The 24,065-nt window shown below is 33.9% G+C and overlaps 1 protein-coding gene across 3 annotated transcripts in view; it reads right to left on the minus strand.

The window, feature by feature from the left end:
• Window positions 1-14,781: 14,781 nt before the first annotated feature.
• The window catches only part of LOC135637704 (uncharacterized), a 65,019-nt gene continuing 55,735 nt past the window's right edge, over window positions 14,782-24,065 (minus strand). For all 3 annotated transcript variants that reach the window (XM_065150434.1, XM_065150433.1, XM_065150435.1), the window contains 2 exons: window positions 16,222-16,273; window positions 14,782-15,468 (listed from right to left, as the gene is read on the minus strand). In XM_065150434.1, coding sequence (XP_065006506.1) covers window positions 15,011-15,468; window positions 16,222-16,273 — 510 coding nt within the window. In that variant the 3' untranslated portion in view covers window positions 14,782-15,010. The remainder of the gene's footprint in view (window positions 15,469-16,221; window positions 16,274-24,065) is intronic.

A 24,065-nucleotide genomic window follows, 5' to 3' on the forward strand; every position in this document is an offset into this window, starting at 1 on the left:
TGGGCCCATGTAAGGACTATGTTGTGCCAAGTGAAAAGGCCCAAACAATGACCCTAAGAGGTGGCACCGTCGTGGCATAGTCTTTGAGACTGTGTCAGGCGGTAGTACCACCCAATGTCAGTGTCAGTGTTAGACTAGCACTGACGGTGGTACCGCCCAACACAGGCGGGGGTACTGCCCATACCCAAGAAACCCAGGATGAGACATTTTTAGGCTCCATGTTTGAATCAACTTGAGGCTTATAAATACCCCTCTCATCCCTGGTTAAAACACACAAGCATAGAGAATTTAAAAAGGGAAAAACGCTGTAGTAATCTCTTGTGAGAATCCTCTTCTTCTAGTCAAAGTGTTAGAATAGTTTGAGAGAGGAGTGAGTGCTTGTAAAGGTTGTCTTTTAAACCTGTGAAAAGGAGAAGAGGGGTGTAAGAAGGAGGTTGATCTTCACCTATTAAATGAAGATTGATAGTAGATGCCGGTGGCCTCGATTTAAGAGAAATCGGCGGAGTGGATGTAGATCACGATGACCGAACCACTATAAAAATCTAGTTTATAATTTACCTTACTACAAATCTCCTTACTTACGTAATGCTTTCAATACGTTTACAAACATGCTTTCAAGTTAAGAATATTTCCAGGATCGGTTTTCAACGTATGAAATAATTTTTTAAAAATAACGTTTTTATCTATTTCACTAATTCACCCCCCTACTAGTGTCGACTCGTTCCTAAAATTATTAACAGAAAATTTTATACTACATAGAATCAAATATTATGACAAAAGTATTTAGCATTGCTTATTCCTTAAAATTCAATCTCCTAATAGTTAACAATTATTAATAGAAAATTTTATACTACATGGAATTAAATATTATGTCGAAAGTATATAGCATTACTTATTTCTTAAAATTCAATCTCCGGATAATTAACAATTATTAACAGAAAATTTTATACTACATGGAATAAAATATTATGCCGAAAGTATTTTGCGTTGTTTATTCCTAAAAATTAAATCTCCTATTAGTTAACAAATATTAATAGAAAATTTTATACTATATGGAATCAAATATTTTATCGAAAGTATTCGGCATTGCTTATTCCATAAATTTAATCTCCGGATAGTTAACAATTATTAATATAAAATTTTATACTACATGGATTCAAATATTATGTTGAAAGAATTTGGTGTTGCTTATTCCTTAAAATTTAATCTTTTAATAGTTAAAAATTATTAACAGAAAATTTTATACTACATGGAATCAAATATTATGTTGAAAGTATTTGGCATTGCTTATTCTTTAAAATTCAATCTCCTGATAGTTAACAATTATTAACAAAAAATTTTATACTACATGGAATCAAATATTATGTCAAAAGTATTTAGCGTTGCTTATTCCTTAAAATTCAATCTACCGATAATTAACAATTATTAACAAAAAATTTTATACTATATTGAATAAAATATTATGTGGAAAGTATTTGACGTTGCTTATTCCTAAAAAATTAATCCCTTGATAGTTAGCAATTATTAACAAAAAAATTTATACTATATGGAATCAAATATTATGTCGAAAGTATTTGACATTGCTTATTCCTTAAAATTCAATCTCCTTATAGTTAACAATTATTAATAGAAAATTTTATACTACATGGAATAAAATATTATGTCGAAATTATTTTGCGTTGTTTATTCCTAAAAATTAAATCTCCTGATAGTTAACAAATATTAATAGAAAATTTTATACTATATGGAATCAAATATTTTGTCGAAAGTATTCGGCATTGCTTATTCCTTAAAAATTTAATCTTTTGATAGTTAACAATTATTAATAGAAAATTTTATACTACATGGATTCAAATATTATGTTGAAAGTATTCGGTGTTGTTTATTCCTTAAAATTCAATCTTTTAATAGTTAAAAATTATTAACAGAAAATTTTATACTACATGGAATCAAATATTATGTCGAAAGTATTTGACATTACTTATTCCTTAAAATTCAATATCTTGATAGTTAACAATTATTGACAAAAAAATTTATACTAAATAGAATCAAATATTATGTCAAAATTATTTAGCGTTGCTTATTCCTTAAAATTCAATCTACTGATAATTAACAATTATTAACAGAAAATTTTATACTACATGGAATAAAATATTATGTGGAAAGTATTTAATGTTGCTTATTCCTAAAAATTCAATCCCTTGATAGTTAACAATTATTAACAGAAAATTTTATACTATATGAAATCAAATATTATGTCGAAAGTATTTGACATTGCTTATTCTTTAAAATTTAATCTCCTGATAGTTAACAATTATTAATAGAAAATTTTATACTACATGGAATAAAATATTATGTCGAAATTATTTTACGTTGTTTATTCCTAAAAATTAAATCTCCTTATAGTTAACAAATATTAATAGAAAATTTTATACTATATGGAATCAAATATTTTGTCGAAAGTATTCGGCGTTGCTTATTCCTTAAAATTTAATCTTCTGATAGTTAACAATTATTAATAGAAAATTTTATACTACATGGATTCAAATATTATGTTGAAAGTATTTGGTGTTGCTTATTCCTTCAAATTCAATCATTTAATAGTTAAAAATTATTAATAGAAAATTTTATTCTACATGGAATCAAATATTATGTCGAAAGTATTTGGCATTGCTTATTCCTTAAAATTCAATCTCTTGATAGTGAACAATTATTAACAAAAAATTTTATACTACATGGAGTCAAATATTATGTCAAAAGTATTTAGCGTTGCTTATTCCTTAAAATTCAATCTATTGATAATTAATAATTATTAACAGAAAATTTTATACTACATGGAATAAAATATTACGTGGAAAGTCTTTGACGTTGCTTATTCCTAAAAATTCAATCCCCTGATAGTTAACAATTATTGACAGAAAATTTTATACTATTTGGAATCAAATATTATGTCGCATTGCTTATTCCTTAAAATTCAATCTTCTGATAGTTAACAATTATTAATAAAAAAATTTATAATACATGAAATCAAATATTATGTCGAAAGTATTTAGCATTTCTTATTCATTAAAATTCAATCTCTTAATAGTTAACAGTTATTAACAGAAAATTTAATACCACATGGAATCAAATATTATGTCCAAAATATTTGACGTTGCTTATTACTTAAAATTCAATCTCCTGATAGTTAACAATTGCTAACAAAAAATTTTATACTAAATGGAATCAAATATTATGTGGAAAGTAGTCAACAATTATTAACCGAAAAAATTATATTACATGGAATCAAATATTATGTCGAAAGTATTTCTAATTGCTTATTTCTTAAAATTTAATATCCTGATAGTTAACAATTATTAGCAGAAAATTTTATACTACATGGTGTTGAATCTCGGATTTTGATGATGAAGTCAATTGTCATTTGTTATCTAATCTATGTGTTGAGATAAGTGTGCAGGATTAACTACGATAAGAGTAAGACAAGCAGCAGGTGTTGCGCCGGAGTCAAGATCATGATCACGTTGGGAGTTCGAGAGTTCGACGGAAGTTCGGACGGTCGTCGGAGGTTCAGAGAGAACAGATCCGAGAAGTCCAGAAGCTTGCCAAGCGAAGCTCGTCGGAACTCGCCAAGTGGATCGTCGCAAAGTCCAGGAGTATGCCGGATGTCCGCAGAAGGATCACCGAGGGTTATCGGTTGATCGACGGAAGTTAGCCGGAAACTCGCCGGAAGAAGCGATTGACGCATCGGAGCAAAGCTGCAGAAGTTGTCTTAGAGTTAATCGTAGTTAGCATGATGATTAAGCATGAAAATGGGAGGTGATCCCATTAGCTTAATCTTGGGGCAATTAGGCCCCTGAAAAGATTCAAAGTGGGCCGAATGGAGTGAACCATTCGGACCCAGATTGCACCAGGAGGTGCAACCGCCCCAGCCAGGAGGTGCAACCGCCTGGGCTGTGGGGTTGGGAGGTGCAACCGCCCCAGCCAAGAGGTGCAACCGCCTGGGCTGTGGGGTTGGGAGGTGCAACCGCCCCAGCCAAGAGGTTGCACCGCTAGAGCTCAAGTTCCGAGCTCTGCCAGGCGATGCAACCACCGAGCTCAGTCTTCGAGCTCTGGCAGAGAGGTGCATCAGCCTGAGCTAAGTCTCGAGCTCTGCCAGGTGATGCATTCACCAAGCTCAGTCTTCGAGCTCTGGCAGAGAGGTGCATCAGCCTGAGCTCAGTTTCGAGCTCTCCCAGGTGATGCAACCACCGAGCTCAGATTTCGAGCTCTGCCAGGTGATGCACCCACCAAGCTCTGTCTTCGAGCTCTGCCAGGTGATGCAACCATCGAGCTCAGTCTTCGAGCTCTGGCAGAGAAGAGCAATCGGCTGAGCTCAGTCTTCGAGCTCTGCCAGGCGGTGCCACCGCTCCAGTTGAGAGGTGCAACCGCCTGATCCCAGAATTCTGGGATTTGATCGATTTGATCGTTTTGAGCTCGAATTTTGAATTGGGTTGGGGCCTATAAATACCCCACCCATTCAGCACTGAAAAGATACAGACCAATACCGAAATCTTGATCTTTTCTGTTATTCTAAGAGCTCAAAAGTGTTGTAAAGCCTTTAAGTCTCCTCCTTCTGTTCTTCAAGTTTTCAATTGTAAAGTGAGGAGAGAAAGGTCTGTAAAGATTGTCTCCTAAGCCTGTCAAAAGGAGAGAAATTGTAAGAGGGAAGTTTGGCCTTCGCCCATTGAAGGAAGGCACCTAGTTGACGTCGGCAACCTCATCGGTGGAGGAAGCCAAAAGTGGAGTAGGTCAAGGCTGACCGAACCACTCTAAATCTCTGGTTTGCGTTTATTTTCGAGCACTTTATCATTACTGCAAACCTCCCTCATCACTACTGCTCTCTGCGCTTTCACGAACAAATTCTAAGTGCTGTTCTTCCAAATCTGCATTCAGACGTAAATTCGTATTTTCATACATTACAGTTTACGTTTACGTTTGATTCTGCAGAACTGTTTTCCGTGCTTTTACGAACGAGCTTCTTTGCAGTTTACGCTTACATTTTAATCCTATTAATAACTGCAATCTGTCCTCTATGATTTTACGAACGAGTTTCAACATTTAGACGCAAAACTGTATTCAGACGTAAATCGGCTTTCCTCGCTCAATCGTCAGATTTCAGTTCACGTTTACGTCTTGATTTCAACTGCATACTGCCTTCTGCGAGTATACAAATGAGTTTCAAAGTTTAGACGTAAATCTGCGTTTAGACGTAAATCTGCGTTTAGACGTAAAACTACGTTTAGACGTAAATCTGCGTTTAGACGTAAAACTGCGTTTAGACGTAAAACTGCGTTTAGACGTAAAACTGCATTTAGACATAAATCTGCGTTTAGACGTAAATCTGCGTTTAGACGTAAATCTGCATTTAGACGTAAATCTGAGTTTAGACGCAAAACTGCGCTTAGACGCAAAACTGCGCTTAAACGCAATCTGCGCTTAGACGCAAACTACACCTAGATACAAACTGAGAATTTGCTTTTGCATCATAATAGTTTTTGAACGAACGCAGCTTTTGGTTTTTAAATTAATATAAGATTTCCGCTGCACTAATTCACCCCCCCCCTCTTAGTGCTCTCGATCCTAACAATTGGTATCAGAGCAAGGTTAACTCTCTAAAGGATTAAAACCCAAGAGAGATGGCATACGCCGGAAACCAAGAGGGGCATTCGATTACACGTCCACCCATGTTCAGTGGAACGGACTACACTTACTGGAAGACCCGAATGAGGATCTTTCTTATTTCTATGGATTTTGAACTGTGGAACCTTGTTGAAAATGGATTTTCAAAATCTTCTCTTCCAATGATCGATTGGAACGATTTGGAGAAGAAGGCTTTCGCTCTTAATGCAAAGGCTATGAATGCCTTATTTTGCGCACTTGATAAAAACGAGTTTAATCGTGTTTCAACTTGCGAAACTGCTTTTGATATTTGGCACACACTTGAAGTGACCCACGAGGGCACAAGTAGAGTGAAAGAGTCAAAAATCAATATGTTGCTGCATTCTTTTGAACTTTTCCGAATGAAACCGAGTGAAACCATTGGCGACATGTTTACCCGTTTCACGGATGTCGTCAACGGTCTAAAAGGACTCGGAAAGAGCTTTTCGGATTTTGAGCTTGTTAATAAGATACTAAGATCCCTTCCTAAGAGTTGGGATCCTAAAGTCACCGCCATTCAAGAGGCAAAAGATCTGCGAAATTTCCCTCTTGAAGAACTAATCGGGTCATTAATGACCTACGAAATGACTTGCAAAGCTCATGAAGAGCAAGAAGACATCCTTCCAAAGAACAGGAAGGATATGGCACTTAAAACTTCTGAATGCCACTTGAGAGAAAACTCAAGTGATGAGGACTGTGATGATGACTTGGCACTTTTGACAAGAAAGTTTAAAAAATTCTTCAAAAGAAACAAGTTTAAAAACGATGTGAAAAATAAACTTGAACCTAAGAAGGACCAAGTGATCTGCTATGAATGTAAAAAGCCGGGACATTACAAAAGTGATTGTCCCCAAGTCAAGAAAAGAACAACAAAGAAGAAGGCGCTCCAAGCAACATGGGATGACTCGAGCGCATCTGAGGAAGAGGAATCCAACACCGAGCAAGTTGCTCATTACGCCTTTATGGCAATCGAAGAGGAGGTAACGGATTTATTAGATGCTGATTTATCTTTCGATGAATTATTAAATGCCTTCCATGATTTATTTGATGAATGCAAAGTTATAAATAGAAAATACAAGTTGCTAAAAAAGGTACATGATAATCTTACTTGTGAGTTTGATAAATTAAAAGTCGAACATCATGATAGTTTAAAGTCATGTATCAAATGTCATGATTTAGAAACTATACAAAAAGAAAACTTGCTACTTAAGGACACCTTGAAGAAATTCGAGGTTGGTAGCAAGTCATTAAACATGATCCTTACAAACAAGGGTCATGCTCCCAAAAGAAGTGGGATTGGATTTGTGAGGGGTCCTCACCGAAATCCAACTACCTTTGTAAAAGGCCCCATCTTACACGTTCATCACCAAACCAAGTGCAACTTTTGTTGCAAATCTGGACACAAGACACATTGTTGTCCATTCAAGAAAATAAGTCCAAACAAATTAATTTGGGTTCCTAAAGGAACCATGATAAACTCTATGCAACATGATAAAAAATGTAGATCTATTTATGAGGCACCCAAAAGCAAATGGGTACCTAAACATCATTCTTTCTTGTAGAAAACTAAACAATCGCAAGCTAGGAGCAAGAAATGGTACCTTGATAGTGGATGCTCAAGGCATATGACCGGAGATCCATCTCAATTCTCTAAGCTCTCTAGCATAGACGAAGGATATGTCACCTTCGGAGACAACAACAAGGGTAAAATCATTGGCAAAGGAACCATAGGTAACAAATCCAACCTCTCTATTGAAGATGTTTTACTAGTTGATGGTCTAAAACATAACCTCTTGAGCATTAGTCAATTATGTGATAAAGGATATATTATAAGATTTGAATCTAATGCCTGCATCATTGGAAAACCACACAAAAATATATCTATGATTGCATTAAAACAAAACAACGTATACACTATTGACATCAATGACTTATGTGATGAAATGTGCTTTGCCGTTATGAATGAGGATGCTTGGCTATGGCATAGAAGATTAGGTCATGCTAGCATGAAACTAATCAATCAAGTATCATCTAGAGAACTTGTAAGAGGAATTCCTCATATCAAGTTCATCAAAGATAATGTATGTGATGCTTGCCAATTAGGTAAGCAAATTAGGGGTAGCTTCAAAGCTAAGAATCAAATAAGCACCTCTAGACCCTTACAATTGATCCATATGGACTTGTTCGGACCAATCTCTACATCGAGTCTAGGAGGTAGCAAATACGCCTTTGTCATTATTGATGACTACAGCAGATATACATGGACCTACTTCTTAAAACAAAAAAATGAATGCTTTAGACATTTTACCAAGTTTTGTAAACTTGTTCAAAATGAGAAGGAATCTATGATTTCGTCAATTAGAAGTGATCACGGTGGAGAATTTCAAAACCATGACTTCCAAGAATTTTGTGAACTCAATGGATACAACCATAACTTCTCTACTCCAAGAAATCCTCAACAAAATGGGGTAGTAGAAAGAAAAAATCGAAATTTGCAAGAAATGGCAAGAACCATGTTGAATGAACATAGCCTACCCAAATATTTTTGGGCCGAAGCTGTAAACACTGCATGTTATATTTTAAATAGAGTCCTAGTAAGACCCTTACTCACCAAAACTCCCTATGAGTTATGGAATAACAAAAAACCCAATGTCTCATATTTTAAAGTCTTTGGGTGTAAGTGTTTTATCTTGAATGAAAAGGATAACTTAGGAAAATTCGATGCTAAATCTGATGAAGGAATCTTTCTTGGCTATTCTTCGGTTTCTAAAGCTTTTCGCATCTTCAATAAAAGAACCTTAATTATTGAAGAATCCATCCATGTTGTTTTCAATGAGATTTCAGAAATTAAGAAAAATGATCTTGATGATGATGTTAATTTTGATTCCTTGAATTTAAACGAAACCCCATCTCCAACTAGCAACTTGGTTGCATCCACTTCCAAAACATCCTTACCCAAGGATTGGAAGTATATTGATGCTCATCCTAAGGAGCTAATCCTAGGAGACACATCAAAGGGGGTTCAAACACGATCTTCTTTTAAAAACTTTTGTGCCAACGCCGCTTTTCTCTCCCAAATTGAACCCAAATGTATTGATGAAGCCATGAAAAATGATTCATGGATCATCGCAATGCAAGATGAATTAAATCAATTTGAGAGAAATGAGGTGTGGACGCTTGTTCCTAGGCCAAATGACCATTTAGTAATTGGTACTAAATGGGTCTTTAGAAACAAGCAAGATGAAAATGGTATCGTGGTTAGAAACAAGGCTAGATTAGTGGCCAAAGGTTTCAACCAAGAAGAAGGTATCGATTACGAAGAAACCTTCGCACCTGTGGCTCGATTGGAAGCCATAAGGATGTTCCTTGCCTACGCTAGTTGCAATAATTTTAAGTTATTTCAAATGGATGTTAAAAGCGCTTTTTTAAATGGTTTCATTTCCGAAGAAGTTTATGTTGAACAACCTCCTGGATTTGAAAACAATGGCTACCCTAATCATGTGTTTAAATTAACTAAAGCTCTCTATGGTTTAAAACAAGCCCCAAGGGCTTGGTATGAGAGACTTAGCTCTTTTCTCATTGAAAATAATTTCATAAAAGGCAAGGTTGATACTACATTATTTATCAAGAATTTTGAAAATGATTTTCTCATTGTTCAGATTTATGTTGATGATATTATCTTTGGTTCTACAAATGAATCTCTTTGTGAATCCTTTTCGAAAACTATAAGTCATGAATTCGAAATGAGTCTAATGGGAGAGTTAACATTCTTCTTAGGCCTACAAATCAAACAACTAAGCAATGACATCTTTATTAGTCAAACCAAATATGCTGTGAGTCTGCTAAAGAAGTTCAAAATGAATAATTCAAAAGCCATTGACACTCCTATGAGCACCTCCACTAAGTTAGAAATTGATGAGAATGGAGAAAGCTTCGATCAAAAAACCTATAGGGGTATGATAGGAAGTTTACTTTACCTCACTGCCACCAGACCAGACATCATGTTCAGTGTAGGACTTTGTGCTAGATTTCAATCAGACCCTAAGATATCTCATCTCAAAGCAGTCAAAAGAATACTCAGATATCTTAATGGAACTACCAATCTAGGATTATGGTACCCAAAATCAGAAAATTTTGAATTAACAGCTTATGCTGATGCGGACTTCGCTGGCTGTAAACTAGACAGAAAAAGCACATCAGGATCATGTCAATTTTTAGGACATGCCCTCGTATCCTGGTCATCTAAGAAACAAAACTCGGTTGCCCTATCAACAACCGAAGCTGAATACATTGCAGCAAGTGCATGCTGTGCACAAGTTGTATGGATGAAAAACACTTTAGAAGATTACAAAGTGAATCTTAAAGATATTACCATTAAATGTGATAACACGAGTGCAATATGCTTAACTAAAAATCCTATACAACACTCAAGAACAAAACACATTGATATTAGACATCACTTTATACGAGATCATGTCACTAATCATGATGTAACCATAGAGTTTATTGATACCAAACATCAACTAGCTGATATCTTCACAAAACCCCTATGTGAAGAACAATTTGATTACATAAGAAGAGAATTAGGAATGTTGATGTGTCCGAATACTTAAACTAGTTAAAATTATTTTTCGAATGTTATTACTATTACATGCCTTGACAACGCTTGATCAAATAACATTTTGCAAATTATGTGACAAATATTTTTAACCAAATGCATGTAAGAAGTTCATTTTTCGGGTTGTATGCTAAAAATGGGATGTTCCCGTACACTCTTATGAAAACTCTTTGGAAAATGACTTTCCTCCGTCAAGCAAAAACAATAAAGAGATATATGTGTCATGACTTCCTTCATATGCTTGATAATGCTATCATGCTTTTTGTTGATGACAAAGGGGGAGAAACATATGAATTGATAAACACTATGTCATAACTGAACTGCCATAATCATATGTCATAGTTGCAAATACTTGAGTGATGCTATAAACAATGTTATGCCATCCTTGCATCACCAAGAGATATGTGAACATGTGCTATAGTTTGCATCATATCTTGATTTGATATTCTATAGAAAATGCAAACTTGCTAGAAAATCTCAAATGTGAGCATCATGTAAAAAGTCCTTCGTAGCTTTATATGATTACATGATGAATGGTTACAAACACTATCATACAAACTTGATGATGTATGTCATGCCTTGACATAATTCTTGAAGAGATACATCATGATGGGCATCATGATGGGAGCATTGATAAGTTTAACTGATCTAACTTATCAATACGTCACTTGAATTCTTAGGTCTTGAATTCAAGGTTGACTTATCTCAACTATGGCATATAGATAGGGGGAGTTAAGGACAACTCCTTTATCAATTGATTGTCATCATCAAAAAGGGGGAGATTGTTGAATCTCGGATTTTGATGATGAAGTCAATTGTCATTTGTTATCTAATCTATGTGTTGAGATAAGTGTGCAGGATTAACTACGATAAGAGTAAGACAAGCAGCAGGTGTTGCGCCGGAGTCAAGATCATGATCACGTTGGGAGTTCGAGAGTTCGACGGAAGTTCGGACGGTCGTCGAAGGTTCAGAGAGAACAGATCCGAGAAGTCCAGAAGCTTGCCAAGCGAAGCTCGTCGGAACTCGCCAAGTGGATCGTCGCAAAGTCCAGGAGTATGCCGGATGTCCGCAGAAGGATCACCGAGGGTTATCGGTTGATCGACGGAAGTTAGCCGGAAACTCGCCGGAAGAAGCGATTGACGCATCGGAGCAAAGCTGCAGAAGTTGTCTTAGAGTTAATCGTAGTTAGCATGATGATTAAGCATGAAAATGGGAGGTGATCCCATTAGCTTAATCTTGGGGCAATTGGGCCCCTGAAAAGATTCAAAGTGGGCCGAATGGAGTGAACCATTCGGACCCAGATTGCACCAGGAGGTGCAACCGCCCCAGCCAGGAGGTGCAACCGCCTGGGCTGTGGGGCTGGGAGGTGCAACCGCCCCAGCCAGGAGGTGCAACCGCCTGGGCTGTGGGGTTGGGAGGTGCAACCGCCCCAGCCAGGAGGTGCAACCGCCTGGGCTGTGGGGTTGGGAGGTGCAACCGCCCCAGCCAAGAGGTTGCACCGCTAGAGCTCAAGTTCCGAGCTCTGCCAGGCGATGCAACCACCGAGCTCAGTCTTCGAGCTCTGGCAGAGAGGTGCATCAGCCTGAGCTAAGTCTCGAGCTCTGCCAGGTGATGCATTCACCAAGCTCAGTCTTCGAGCTCTGGCAGAGAGGTGCATCAGCCTGAGCTCAGTTTCGAGCTCTCCCAGGTGATGCAACCACCGAGCTCAGATTTCGAGCTCTGCCAGGTGATGCACCCACCAAGCTCAGTCTTCGAGCTCTGCCAGGTGATGCAACCATCGAGCTCAGTCTTCGAGCTCTGGCAGAGAAGAGCAATCGGCTGAGCTCAGTCTTCGAGCTCTGCCAGGCGGTGCCACCTCTCCAGTTGAGAGGTGCAACCGCCTGATCCCAGAATTCTGGGATTTGATCGATTTGATCGTTTTGAGCTCGAATTTTGAATTGGGTTGGGGCCTATAAATACCCCACCCATTCAGCACTGAAAAGATACAGACCAATACCGAAATCTTGATCTTTTCTGTGATTCTAAGAGCTCAAAAGTGTTGTAAAGCCTTTAAGTCTCCTCCTTCTGTTCTTCAAGTTTTCAATTGTAAAGTGAGGAGAGAAAGGTCTGTAAAGGTTGTCTCCTAAGCCTGTCAAAAGGAGAGAAATTGTAAGAGGGAAGTTTGGCCTTCGCCCATTGAAGGAAGGCACCTAGTTGACGTCGACAACCTCATCGGTGGAGGAAGCCAAAAGTGGAGTAGGTCAAGGCTGACCGAACCACTCTAAATCTCTGGTTTGCGTTTATTTTCGAGCACTTTATCATTACTGCAAACCTCCCTCATCACTACTGCTCTCTGCGCTTTCACGAACAAATTCTAAGTGCTGTTCTTCCAAATCTGCATTCAGACGTAAATTCGTATTTTCATACATTACAGTTTACGTTTACGTTTGATTCTGCAGAACTGTTTTCCGTGCTTTTACGAACGAGCTTCTTTGCAGTTTACGCTTACATTTTAATCCTATTAATAACTGCAATCTGTCCTCTATGATTTTACGAACGAGTTTCAACATTTAGACGCAAAACTGTATTCAGACGTAAATCGGCTTTCCTCGCTCAATCGTCAGATTTCAGTTCACGTTTACGTCTTGATTTCAACTGCATACTGCCTTCTGCGAGTATACAAACGAGTTTCAAAGTTTAGACGTAAATCTGCGTTTAGACGTAAATCTGCGTTTAGACGTAAAACTACGTTTAGACGTAAATCTGCGTTTAGACGTAAAACTGCGTTTAGACGTAAAACTGCGTTTAGACGTAAAACTGCGTTTAGATGTAAATCTGCGTTTAGACGTAAATCTGCGTTTAGACGTAAATCTGCATTTAGACGTAAATCTGAGTTTAGACGCAAAACTGCGCTTAGACGCAAAACTGCGCTTAGACGCAAAACTGCGCTTAAACGCAATCTGCGCTTAGACGCAAACTGCACCTAGATACAAACTGAGAATTTGCTTTTGCATCATAATAGTTTTTGAACGAACGCAGCTTTTGGTTTTTAAATTAATATAAGATTTCCGCTGCACTAATTCACCCCCCCCCTCTTAGTGCTCTCGATCCTAACACATGGAATCAAGTATTATGTCGAAAGTATTTTGCATTGAATATTCCTTAAAATTCAATCTCTTGATAGTTAACAATTATTAATAGAAAATTTTATACTACATGGAATCAAATATTATGTTGAAAGTATTTGGCGTTGCTTATTCCGTAAAATTCAATCTTATGATAGTTAATAATTATTAATAGAAATTTTTTTACTATATGGATTCAAATATTATGTCAAAAGTATTTGGGGTTGCTTATTCCTTAAAATTCAATCTTTTGATAGTTAACAATTATTAACTGAAAATTTTATACTACATGGAATCAAATATTATGTCGAAAATATTTGGGGTTGCTTATTACTTAAAATTTAATTTTTTGATATTTAATAATTATTAATAAAAAAATTTATGTTATATGGAATCAAATATTATGTTGAAAGTATGCATTGCTTATTTCTTAAAGTTCTATCTCTTAATAGTTACAATTATTAAAAAAAAAATTATATTATATAAAATTAAATATTATGTGGAAAGTATTTGGCGTTGTTTGTTCATTAAAATTCAATATTCTGATAGTTAAAAATTATTAAAAAAAAATTTTATTCTACATAGAATCAAATATTATGTCGAAAGTATTTAGCATTGCTTATTCCTTAAAATTCAATCTCTTTATAGTTAACAATTTTTAATAGAAAATTTTATACTATATGGAATCAAATATTATGTCGAAAGTATTTCACATTGCTTATTTCTTAAAATTTAATCTCTTGGTAGTTAATAATTATTAACAGAAAATTTATGCTTGCTACATGAAGTGTTACGATTCATTTCAACTATCGTTAAACCAATCTAATCGCCCGGAAAGGATACTGTCTCAATGTTACACCACAAATAATCCAAATACAAAATTGAAAAAATAGATTAAAATGTTATATAAATTGGATATAAAATTGTCCAAGAGTCATCTCTATTTCTATTTCAATGATGTGTTAGTTCTCTACAAAGTTGGCAGACGATTTCCATTATTTATTGAGGTAATGTTATGTGAGGGCTACGCGGGGGCTTTGGGCTTTTTGTTTTTATTTTTACTAGGACCCTGAATGTGGGTAAATAAAAAAGCATGCAGATTGAATCACCCTTTTGAGTAAGGCTCATGTGGGTTTCGTTCACCCTAACTTTCTTAAATTATATGTTGCAAATAGTATGGGTTGAATGAAACCTTTCATCCGAATAAAAAAATTGACTTCCAATTATATTGCAGGGAATCAAATATCTATTCCCAAGTATTTGCAGTTGCTTCTTCCTAAACTTCTGTCACTTGAAAAGTAGCAATTACTCCGAGAAATTTGTGCTTGCAACTTTATCAATCCCCCCCCGAAACAACTGTGTTGAAAATGAGCGTTCAAAATTTCAAATTCTGTTTTTAAAAAGAAACTTGATTCCGCAGAAAATTTAAGAATAAAAAATATCATTCCCCTAACCAATCAGGGTTCTAGCAATCAGTTCCCGACACTACCTGAATGCTTCAGCACAAATTATCCAAAAAATGAAACTGGGGAAAAAGAAAAAGTATTGAAATGTTCGACAAATGGATCCAAAATTGTCCAATTGTCATCTCTATTTCAAAAAGGTATTATTCTCCACAAATTTCCATGATGATTTGGTTGCACTTGACCATTGAAACCGAAACTTCTGTAGACCTTTAAGCCATTTGATCTTCTGTGCGAGTACCTCTAGCTGAATGATGGATGACTCTATGCTGTCAGGTGGATGCTTTAAAGAAGCCGTATAATTCGTTTCATCAATCCATATCTTCCCAAGAGAATTCAAATGATCCCTTGCAGATGGTTGTTTTCTCCCTATGCTGACATCATCTTTTGTTGAAATCACACGGTCACTCCCACTAATATGAATCTTCCTGACTGAATCCGTGGCACTAGCTTGATCGTCTGTATATGATGCTTCTGTTGGTACACTTGATGTATTGCTGAGCTCTTCGGTAGCAGTATACGAGCAATTTGGTTTTCCTTCCAGGGAACTATCGCAAGGCATGCTCATCCTTGTATTGATGGTTTCTGAGCATACGGAAGATGAACATGAAAAAACATTAATGTCAGTCCATACTATTATGTGAATTTAAACTGACATGGTATCTTGTTTTTAGGATAATCCTGACAGAGTAGTGAATCTTGGAAGAAAATAAAATACATTGTTCCACATGATGCAGAGCCACAGATGCTCCATAATAATAACCTATCTTGTTACTTCCTTGTTACAACTGACAACTTCTTTAACCTCTATGGATGCCTCAAGGCAAATAACTTTTACAACAAAGAAACTTGCCGAACAACAATGAAAGGCCACGTTTTTCTATCGCAACTAGAAGTGGATTGTACGGTGTATGTTCAAAACACCACCAAATGGCTTATTAGTGAATCTCAGAAACAATAAGCATATTCAATACCTATATAAGAAACTAAACTTTACTTTTCAAATAGTGAAACAGGCATATTCAACATAAATTCACATTATAAAAAGATCATGATCCAATTAATCTCAAAGGGGATAGAAGAAGAGGAAAAACACAGCTAAATCCAAGTTGCTAGATATTCAGCAATTCCAAAGGTTCCACCGCCATGAACCATAATTAATACAGTTTAAATACAAAATAGGCTCTCTCTAGGATTACAGCTCTTCTTTAAAAGTTTTTTTACAATTACTATCTGCTCATACGTAATAAATGCACCAGCAACCTTAAAACTACATTCTCTCATGTTACATGAATATAACAGAAATAAGAGCAAATAATAAATGAGGATCAACATTACCATAACTATTCCGATGAATCAGAATGGCACAACTGTCAAAATTGCCATGTTCCTAGTACCATCAATGAGAACAGAATTGTTATAAAGATAACTGAAGAAATTATTTGTAAAAGTAATCAAGCAGTTTTGATAAACTAGAACAAAAATGCATACCATGCATCAATAAGTTCTGGATAGAACTGAGTTGTCAGCTGTACATGGTATTAATATCCTAAAACTAGTAGCTCTTGTATAAGAACAGATATAAGATCTATCAAAGGGATTGTGAAGAAAGAAAAAGCGAAGGTGCCCATCATTACTTGGAATAAGTTCCAACTATATGCAACTAATTCATTGTCTTGATACTCAACGGAGTAACAGGTTCATTGAACATTTAAAAAAAAAAAAAAGGCACCATAGATCAGAAAAAATGCCCGTGGGTCATCTTAATAATGTCTGAGCCAATTCAATCCATTTGTCTTCAGTGTTGACGTAACTAAAAAGTGAGGCATGGATACAAAACACAGTCATATTGACAACAATTTTTGGAAAAACAGTGCACAACCCACATGCAAATGATGGTTAAATATAGTTTAACTACAAGGGCAATTTCCTTAAGAAAAATCTCTGTTTTGGGCTTTTATTATTCCACAGAGTGCCTATGTTGATTCTTTTTCCACAGAAAACCCTCTAGTTTTTCAATTGAACAAAGTGCACTCCCCCACTACTCTTTTCTCTTTCCTTCTCTTTTTTTCAAATTCATTCAATTGAATCAGCTCATTCAAATGAACTGGTTTAACCAGCCCAAAATTTAAACTGATCCATATAAATAATACCTAGTAAATTTAAATAATTTTAATATATATTATTTATATTAATAAAAAATAAAAATAACTAATCCTTATATTACAAATAAAACAACAAATTATGACAAAATAAAAATCATATTATTAATGCAAAGTAAACCATAATATAATAATATTATTTGCATATTTTAAATAAATAACAATAAAATTATTAATTGACCAAAAAATATTTAAATATTATCCAAGAATATTTTCAAAAGTTTTAAGAAAAAAATTCTTTTTAGGAACTAAGCTACACAGTTTTTGAATTAATTTTTGAGTCATTTTAAAAAACGGTACAATCGCATACAAAAATAGTGTCACTTACCTTCAATTTTTTCTAAAAGATCTCAAATTTTCATAAACCTTAGAAATAACCTATAGAAGTCTAAATGATCATTTTTCTATCCTAATCGTTTAAATAAGTATTTTGACTTATTTCAACCCTTAAAATATAAATTTTCATTATTTTTAAAATTTACATAATTTAAGGTGAATTTGCAATCACTTTGTGCCAAAAGCCACTAGAATATTATCATATAAGGCTATCTAAGTTTTGAGAAAAAAATTTAGCGAACCAAATTATACTATCTTTAGGGCCCTCCCTAAAAAAAAGTGTAATCTAATAAAAAACACTAATAACTCACCTCCCATTTTAAAATAAATTATCAAAATCTCAGAAAATATTTAAAATCACTTACAAAGACATGTCATTCTCAAATGATCATTTTGTAATTTTAAGCATTTAAAATTGGTGTTTACACTAATTTGAACCCTGATATTTTTTCAATTTTGTCCGGTATAAGATAAATTTACAAAAAACCAATTGAATATTACCAGAGAAGGTTTTTCTTAAGTTTTGAGACAATTTTTTTGAGAACTCGAGTTAGATAGTTTTCAATGGGGTTCCACTGTTTTTTGAATCCTATTAAAAGATAATACAACCACGTACAAACGTAACGGGGTTCACATCCATTTTTATAAAAAAAAAATCCAAATATTTAGAAAACGTTGAGAATAAGTTTTTATATGCCTAAATATGAATAAAATAGATATTTTCCCTAATTTTAGCCCTTTATATGTTAATTTTTTAATTTTTCCCTCAAATTAAGGTGAATATATAATTTGTGCTATTTTTTAAATTTTACCTATTTTTAAATTTTGCCCAAATCAAGATTTTATGAAGTTTTGAAAAAATGTATATCTTATGAAAAACCTAGGATGCATTGTTTGTAGGTCCTATCCAAAAATAGTGTAACCCAATTGAAAATAGTGTGACACATGTTTTACATTTTCTAAAAAATAATCAAATTTTCATGATGCCTTGAAAATTACTTACAAAGACATAAATGATTATTTTTCTATTCTTAAGCTTTTAAAATACATATTTTCCCTAGTTTCAGCTCTTAAAATGCTGAATTTATCTTTTTTTTTTCAATATTGCCCAATTTAAGATAATTTACAGGCCAAAATCACTAGCATATTATCAGACAAGTATTCTGAAGTTTTGAGAAAAATAAATTTTTGGAGACCAACATGTTCTTTTAATGGGTTCAATAGAAAAAGTATAACCTCATTCAAAGTGTAACTCACCACCGACTTTTACCAAAAATTCTCAAATTTTCAAAAACAAATCAAATTCCCTTACAAACACCTAAATAATATTTTTCCTTTTTTTATTTGAAAGTTTTTTAAATAGGTATTTTCACATGTTATAACTCTTAAAAGGTTGAATTGTGTCATTTTTCTAATTTTTTCAATTTAAGATAAATTTACAACCTTGGACCAAAAATCATTGAACAAGAGAAACTTTTCTGAAGTTTTGAAAACTCTTCAAGGAGAGTTCAGTTACAGTATTCTCCGTTGGTGTTCAATGATTTTTAAATATCATTCAAAAAATGTAAAATCCCATTCAAACACAACATAACTCAATTGTCACTTTTCCAAAAATTCTCAATTTTTTAGGAAACACTACAAAAGGCTGCTAAAGACTTAAATGACCAGTTTCTTCAATTTTTAAACCTTTCAAATAGATATTTTTATTGTTTTTGGCCCTCGAAATGTTGGATTTGTATCATATTTTCAGAATTTTACCTACATTAAGGTGAATTTACAAAAACCAATCGAATATTATCAAAAAAGGTTTTGTAAAGTATCAACAATTTTTTTTTAATATTTAAGTTACACAGTATTTGAATCCTTTAAAAAATAGTATACATCACTAAAACATATAGTATTCAACTAACCTTGCACTTTTTTTAAAAAAATTTCAAATTTTTAGGAAACATTAGAAATGAAAATGATCATTTTTTTAATTTTTAAGCCTTTAAAATAGATGTTTTTCTTGATTTCAATCCTTAAATGTTTAAATTTATGCTTTTTAAAAATTCACCCAATTTAAGGAGAATTTACAACTTTAGGCCAAAAACTACTTTAATATTATTAGAAAATATTTTTCAAATTTTGAGAAAAAAATATTTCTTGGACAAAAAAAATTACATAATTTTTAAATAGGTTTACACTATTTTTGGATTCTCCTTTTCAAAAACTGTGTGATTCACCTCTCAATTTTTTAAAAATTATGAAATTTTAGAAAAGATTTGAAATGATTTACAAAGGCCTAAATGATCGTTTTTTAGTTTTAAATTTAAAAGTATTTTTACTGATTTCAACCTTTAAAGATTAAATTTGTACTATTTTTCTAATTTTGTCCCATTTAAGATGAATTTATAAACTCAATCAAAAACACTATAACTCACCTCCCAATTTTTTAGCATTGAAAATAGGTGTTCCATGGATTTTAGAGCTCATTCAAAACATTCATAATCTCATTCAAAAACAACGTAACTCAGTGCTCAGTTTTCTTTTTCAAGAATTCTCAAATTTTTAGAAAACACTAAAAACTACTTCCAAAGACCTAAATGATCTTTTTTATTATTTCTAAGCCTTTAAAAAGATATTTTTGTTAATTTTAGCCTTAAAAAGTTGGATTTGTTCCTTTTTTAAAATTTTACATAATTTAAGGTGAATTTATATCCACTTTCGACCAAAAACTAGTAGAATGTTATCAAAGAGGGATTTCTAAAACTTCGGGGAAAAACTTCTTTTTGATGATTTAAGTTATGCAATTTGGATATAGTTCCATAGGTTTTTGGAACCCATTAAAAAAAAAGTATAATGTATTCAACTACTTGTACAATTTTCTTTAAATTTTTTTGAATTTTTAAGAAACATTAGAAATGAAAATGATCTTTTTTTTATTTTCAAGCCTTTAAAAAAGATATTTTACTGATTTCATCGACTACTTGAATATTATTAAACAAGGTCTTTCAAAATTTGAGAAAAAAAATAAAATTTTCATTTTCTATCAGTGTAATTCAGCTCTGAATTTTTCTAAAAATTCTGAAATTTTCAAAAAAAACATTTAAAATGTTTTACGAAGGCCTAAATGATTAGTTTTTAAGTTTTCAATTTAAATGTAGTTTTACAGATTTCAACCCTTAAAAGATTAAATCTGTATCATTTTTCTAATTTTGCCCCATTTAAGATTAATTTATAAATCTGATATGTTTCCCAAAGTACTGAGAAAAAATGGAAAATTATATTCTCTTTAGGGTTCTATAAAAAAAAAGTGTAATCTCATTCAAACACACTATTAACTCACCTCCCATTTTTTCAAAAAATATCAAAATTTCAGAAAAACCTTTCAAATTGTTTATAAAGGCATGTCATCCTCAAATGGTGCTTTTTTGTATTTTTATGCATTTAAAATTGGTGTTTATATTGATTTCAGCAAATTTTATTCAATATAATATAAATTTATTAAAAACAACTTGAAGATTAACAGAGATGGATTTTAAAAAGTTTCTAGAAATAATTATTTTTTCAAGACATGAGATAAGATAATTTTGAATAGGTTTATATTGTATTTGGATCATCTTAAAAAAATAGTACTGCTCACCTCCACTTTTTTAAAAAAAGTCAAATATTTAGGAAACCTTCAAACTGAGTTATATGCCTAAACATAAATAAAATAAATATTTTTCCTTATTTTTTCCCTTAAAAGGTTGCATTTATGTTAATTTTCTAATTTTTCCCTAAACTTAAGGTGAATACATAATCACTTTGCCTAATTTGTGTCATTTGTCTCATTTTGCCTTAAAGTTACACTATTTCTGGTACTAAAAAATAGTGTATGCCAACAGACAGGCTTCACGTTTTCTGAAAATTGTCAAATTTTCAAGATACTTAAAATTGAAAAATGATCATTTAGGTTTTTGTAGGTCATTTTTAAGTCTTTAAAATATATTTTTTCCTTAATTTCAGCACTCAAAAGTTTAATTTATCTATTTTTTCAATCTTGCCAAATTTAAGATAATTTACAGGCCAAAATTTTCTCAAGTTTTGAGAAAAAATAAAATTTTGAAGACCTGCACCTTTTTTTAATGGGCTCTATTAAAAAAAGTAAAACCTCATTCAAAGTGTAACTCACCTCCCACCTTTTCCAGAACTTCTCAAATATTCCAAAACCTTAAAAATTACTTCCAAATATCTAACTGATAATTTTTCTTATTTTTGTTCTTTTAAAATCTTTGAAATAGGTATTTTCAACAGTTATAACTCCTAAAAGGTTAAATTGTGTCATCTTTCTAATTAGCCCAATTAAGATAAATTTACAACCACCTAAGAGCAAAAATCTGTACCATTTTTCTAATGTTTTTGAACGGTGTAACACAATTTTTAAATCTCATTTAAAAACTATCTAATCTCATTCAAAAATAACATAACTCAGTTCTCACTTTTTCCATCAATTCTCAAAATTTTTAAGAAACTCTAGAAATGACTTACAAAGACCTATATGAACATTTTTTCTATTTTAAGCCTTTAAATAGATATTTTTATTAATTTTAGCAATCAAAAGGTGAAATTTGTAACTTTTTTTTTTTTTTCAATTTTACCTAATTTAAGATAAATTTACGACCACTGTGAACCAAAAACCATTTAAATGTTATCTCTATAAAGTTTTGAGAAAACCTTTTTTATGACCTTATTAGGACTCTAGCTAGGAGAGTCCCAATTAAGAGGGGCATTCATGTAAAACCTACCTAAGCCGACCCCTATTAAAGAGGTGAAGAGGCCGGCCAGGGTTTAGAGGTTATTTCTTAGAGAAGAATTAGGAGTTGTAAATGAATAGGAGTCTTGAGTAGGAGTCTTAAGTAGGAGTCTTAATTGAGTAGGAGTCATATTAGGAGTTAGGGTTTAGAAACCCTATAAATAGCCATGTATTCATCCTCTTTTGATAAGCAATAGATGAATTTTTTCTGCAGCCTTTGAACAACAATTTGGAGGAAGAAACCCCTATAGAGTTCCAAGGAGGCCGATCCCCTAAAGAGATCAACCCAAAGCTTATAATCTGCAAGGGTTCTAACACCTGGTATCAGAGCAGCGTTCTTGGCGTCTCGCTGTCCTTCCACAGCCATCCATCAGCTCTCCACAACCGCCCAAAGCAATTCCCACAATTGCTTAAAAGATCGTCGTCGAATTCCGCCATCATCTCCACCACTGTAGATCATCCTTTGATCTCCCCGTGAATTACAACAGGTTCTAGTTTCTTACCTTACTGTTGCTGCAATTTAATTATCCTTATTCGAAAATCCAAAAAAAAATTGTTCTTATATTGCTGCATAAACTTTTTGTCGTAAAGTTTTTAACTCTACGACAAAAGATACTTTGCAGAATTCCAGCCGCATAGCATAGTCTATTTGATCTTGCTACTACGTTTTTTCGGTCCAAATCTCTACAAATTTTTTATGACAGATTTGACACTTCCTAACAGCATATTTCCCTTTGGTTTCATCGAAAATTTCTCAATATAAACCACTGATCTTTTACGTCCAATCCGCTACACTTGAAAATTTCAGCAGCATATTGTTGCCTTAACCGATCTATTTGCAATACTTTTTGAACAAAATTTCTTATACACTTCATAGATCATCTTGGCTTACATCTAAGATTGATCTATTGAGGAATTTATCTCTAAAAACAATTTTGTGTTGCTGCAAATTTTTATCGCAAACCATTGAAATTTTTCGATGAGAATTCTGCTATCGCAACTTTGTCATATAAACTGAGATTTTGTTGTCATTTCCCTCCTCAAATTTCTCAAGTTTTTAGTGGAAATTTCATTGAGAAACCACTGTTTCTTCGACGACAATTCTGCTCTTACAAGACAACACATACCTGCAGCAACTTCCATTGATTTCTATCAAACCTTTGCTGCCATCTATCACAGATCAAAAACTTTTTCCCTAACCTTCATCCACTACCATCACAGCCCTAAAACTCCACCAAACCATACCCTCAAGCTGCACCCAAAACAGCCACAAAACAAGCCTAAACCGCAGCCTACATCCACCAATCCACCAACCCTTTCGACCATCACTTCTCGCAACCTATACATGCCTTTAACCCGACAACAAAAGAGAGATCTTAACATCACAGATTTGGAGGAATATACTATGGCATCTAAGGAGGCAATCAATGCTAAATTCGAAGCCTTCTAGGTGCGAATGAAAGATAAGATTCGGACTCTCTTTACCGAACTCAGTTTGGGCCGACTACCAAGCCCGAAGAAATCACATCAAGGGGAGAGCTCTAACCAATCGCACCAAGCCCGAAGAGATGACTTCCAAGAGAGGGGAGGTTCTATGATCGATCCCAACTATCCACGCATGAGAGTGGACTTCCTTAGATGGGAAGAAGGAGACCCGATTGGTTGGATCTCGCGCGCGGAGCGATATTTTCGGTATCACAAAACTGCGGACGCATCTATGGTGGAAATTGCGACTATACATCTTGAAGGGGATGCCATACAATGGTTTGACTGGTTTGAACACACTCATGGAGTCCTCTCATGGCAATAATTCAAAGGACTGTTGATCCGCTTCGAACCAACCGATTACGAAAACACTGACGGACAACTAGCAAAGATCCTACAAACCTCCACCATTCAGGAATACC

Source organism: Musa acuminata, chromosome BXJ3-5 (genome assembly GCF_036884655.1).
Source record: "Musa acuminata AAA Group cultivar baxijiao chromosome BXJ3-5, Cavendish_Baxijiao_AAA, whole genome shotgun sequence".
NCBI classification, from domain to species: Eukaryota; Viridiplantae; Streptophyta; class Magnoliopsida; order Zingiberales; family Musaceae; genus Musa; species Musa acuminata.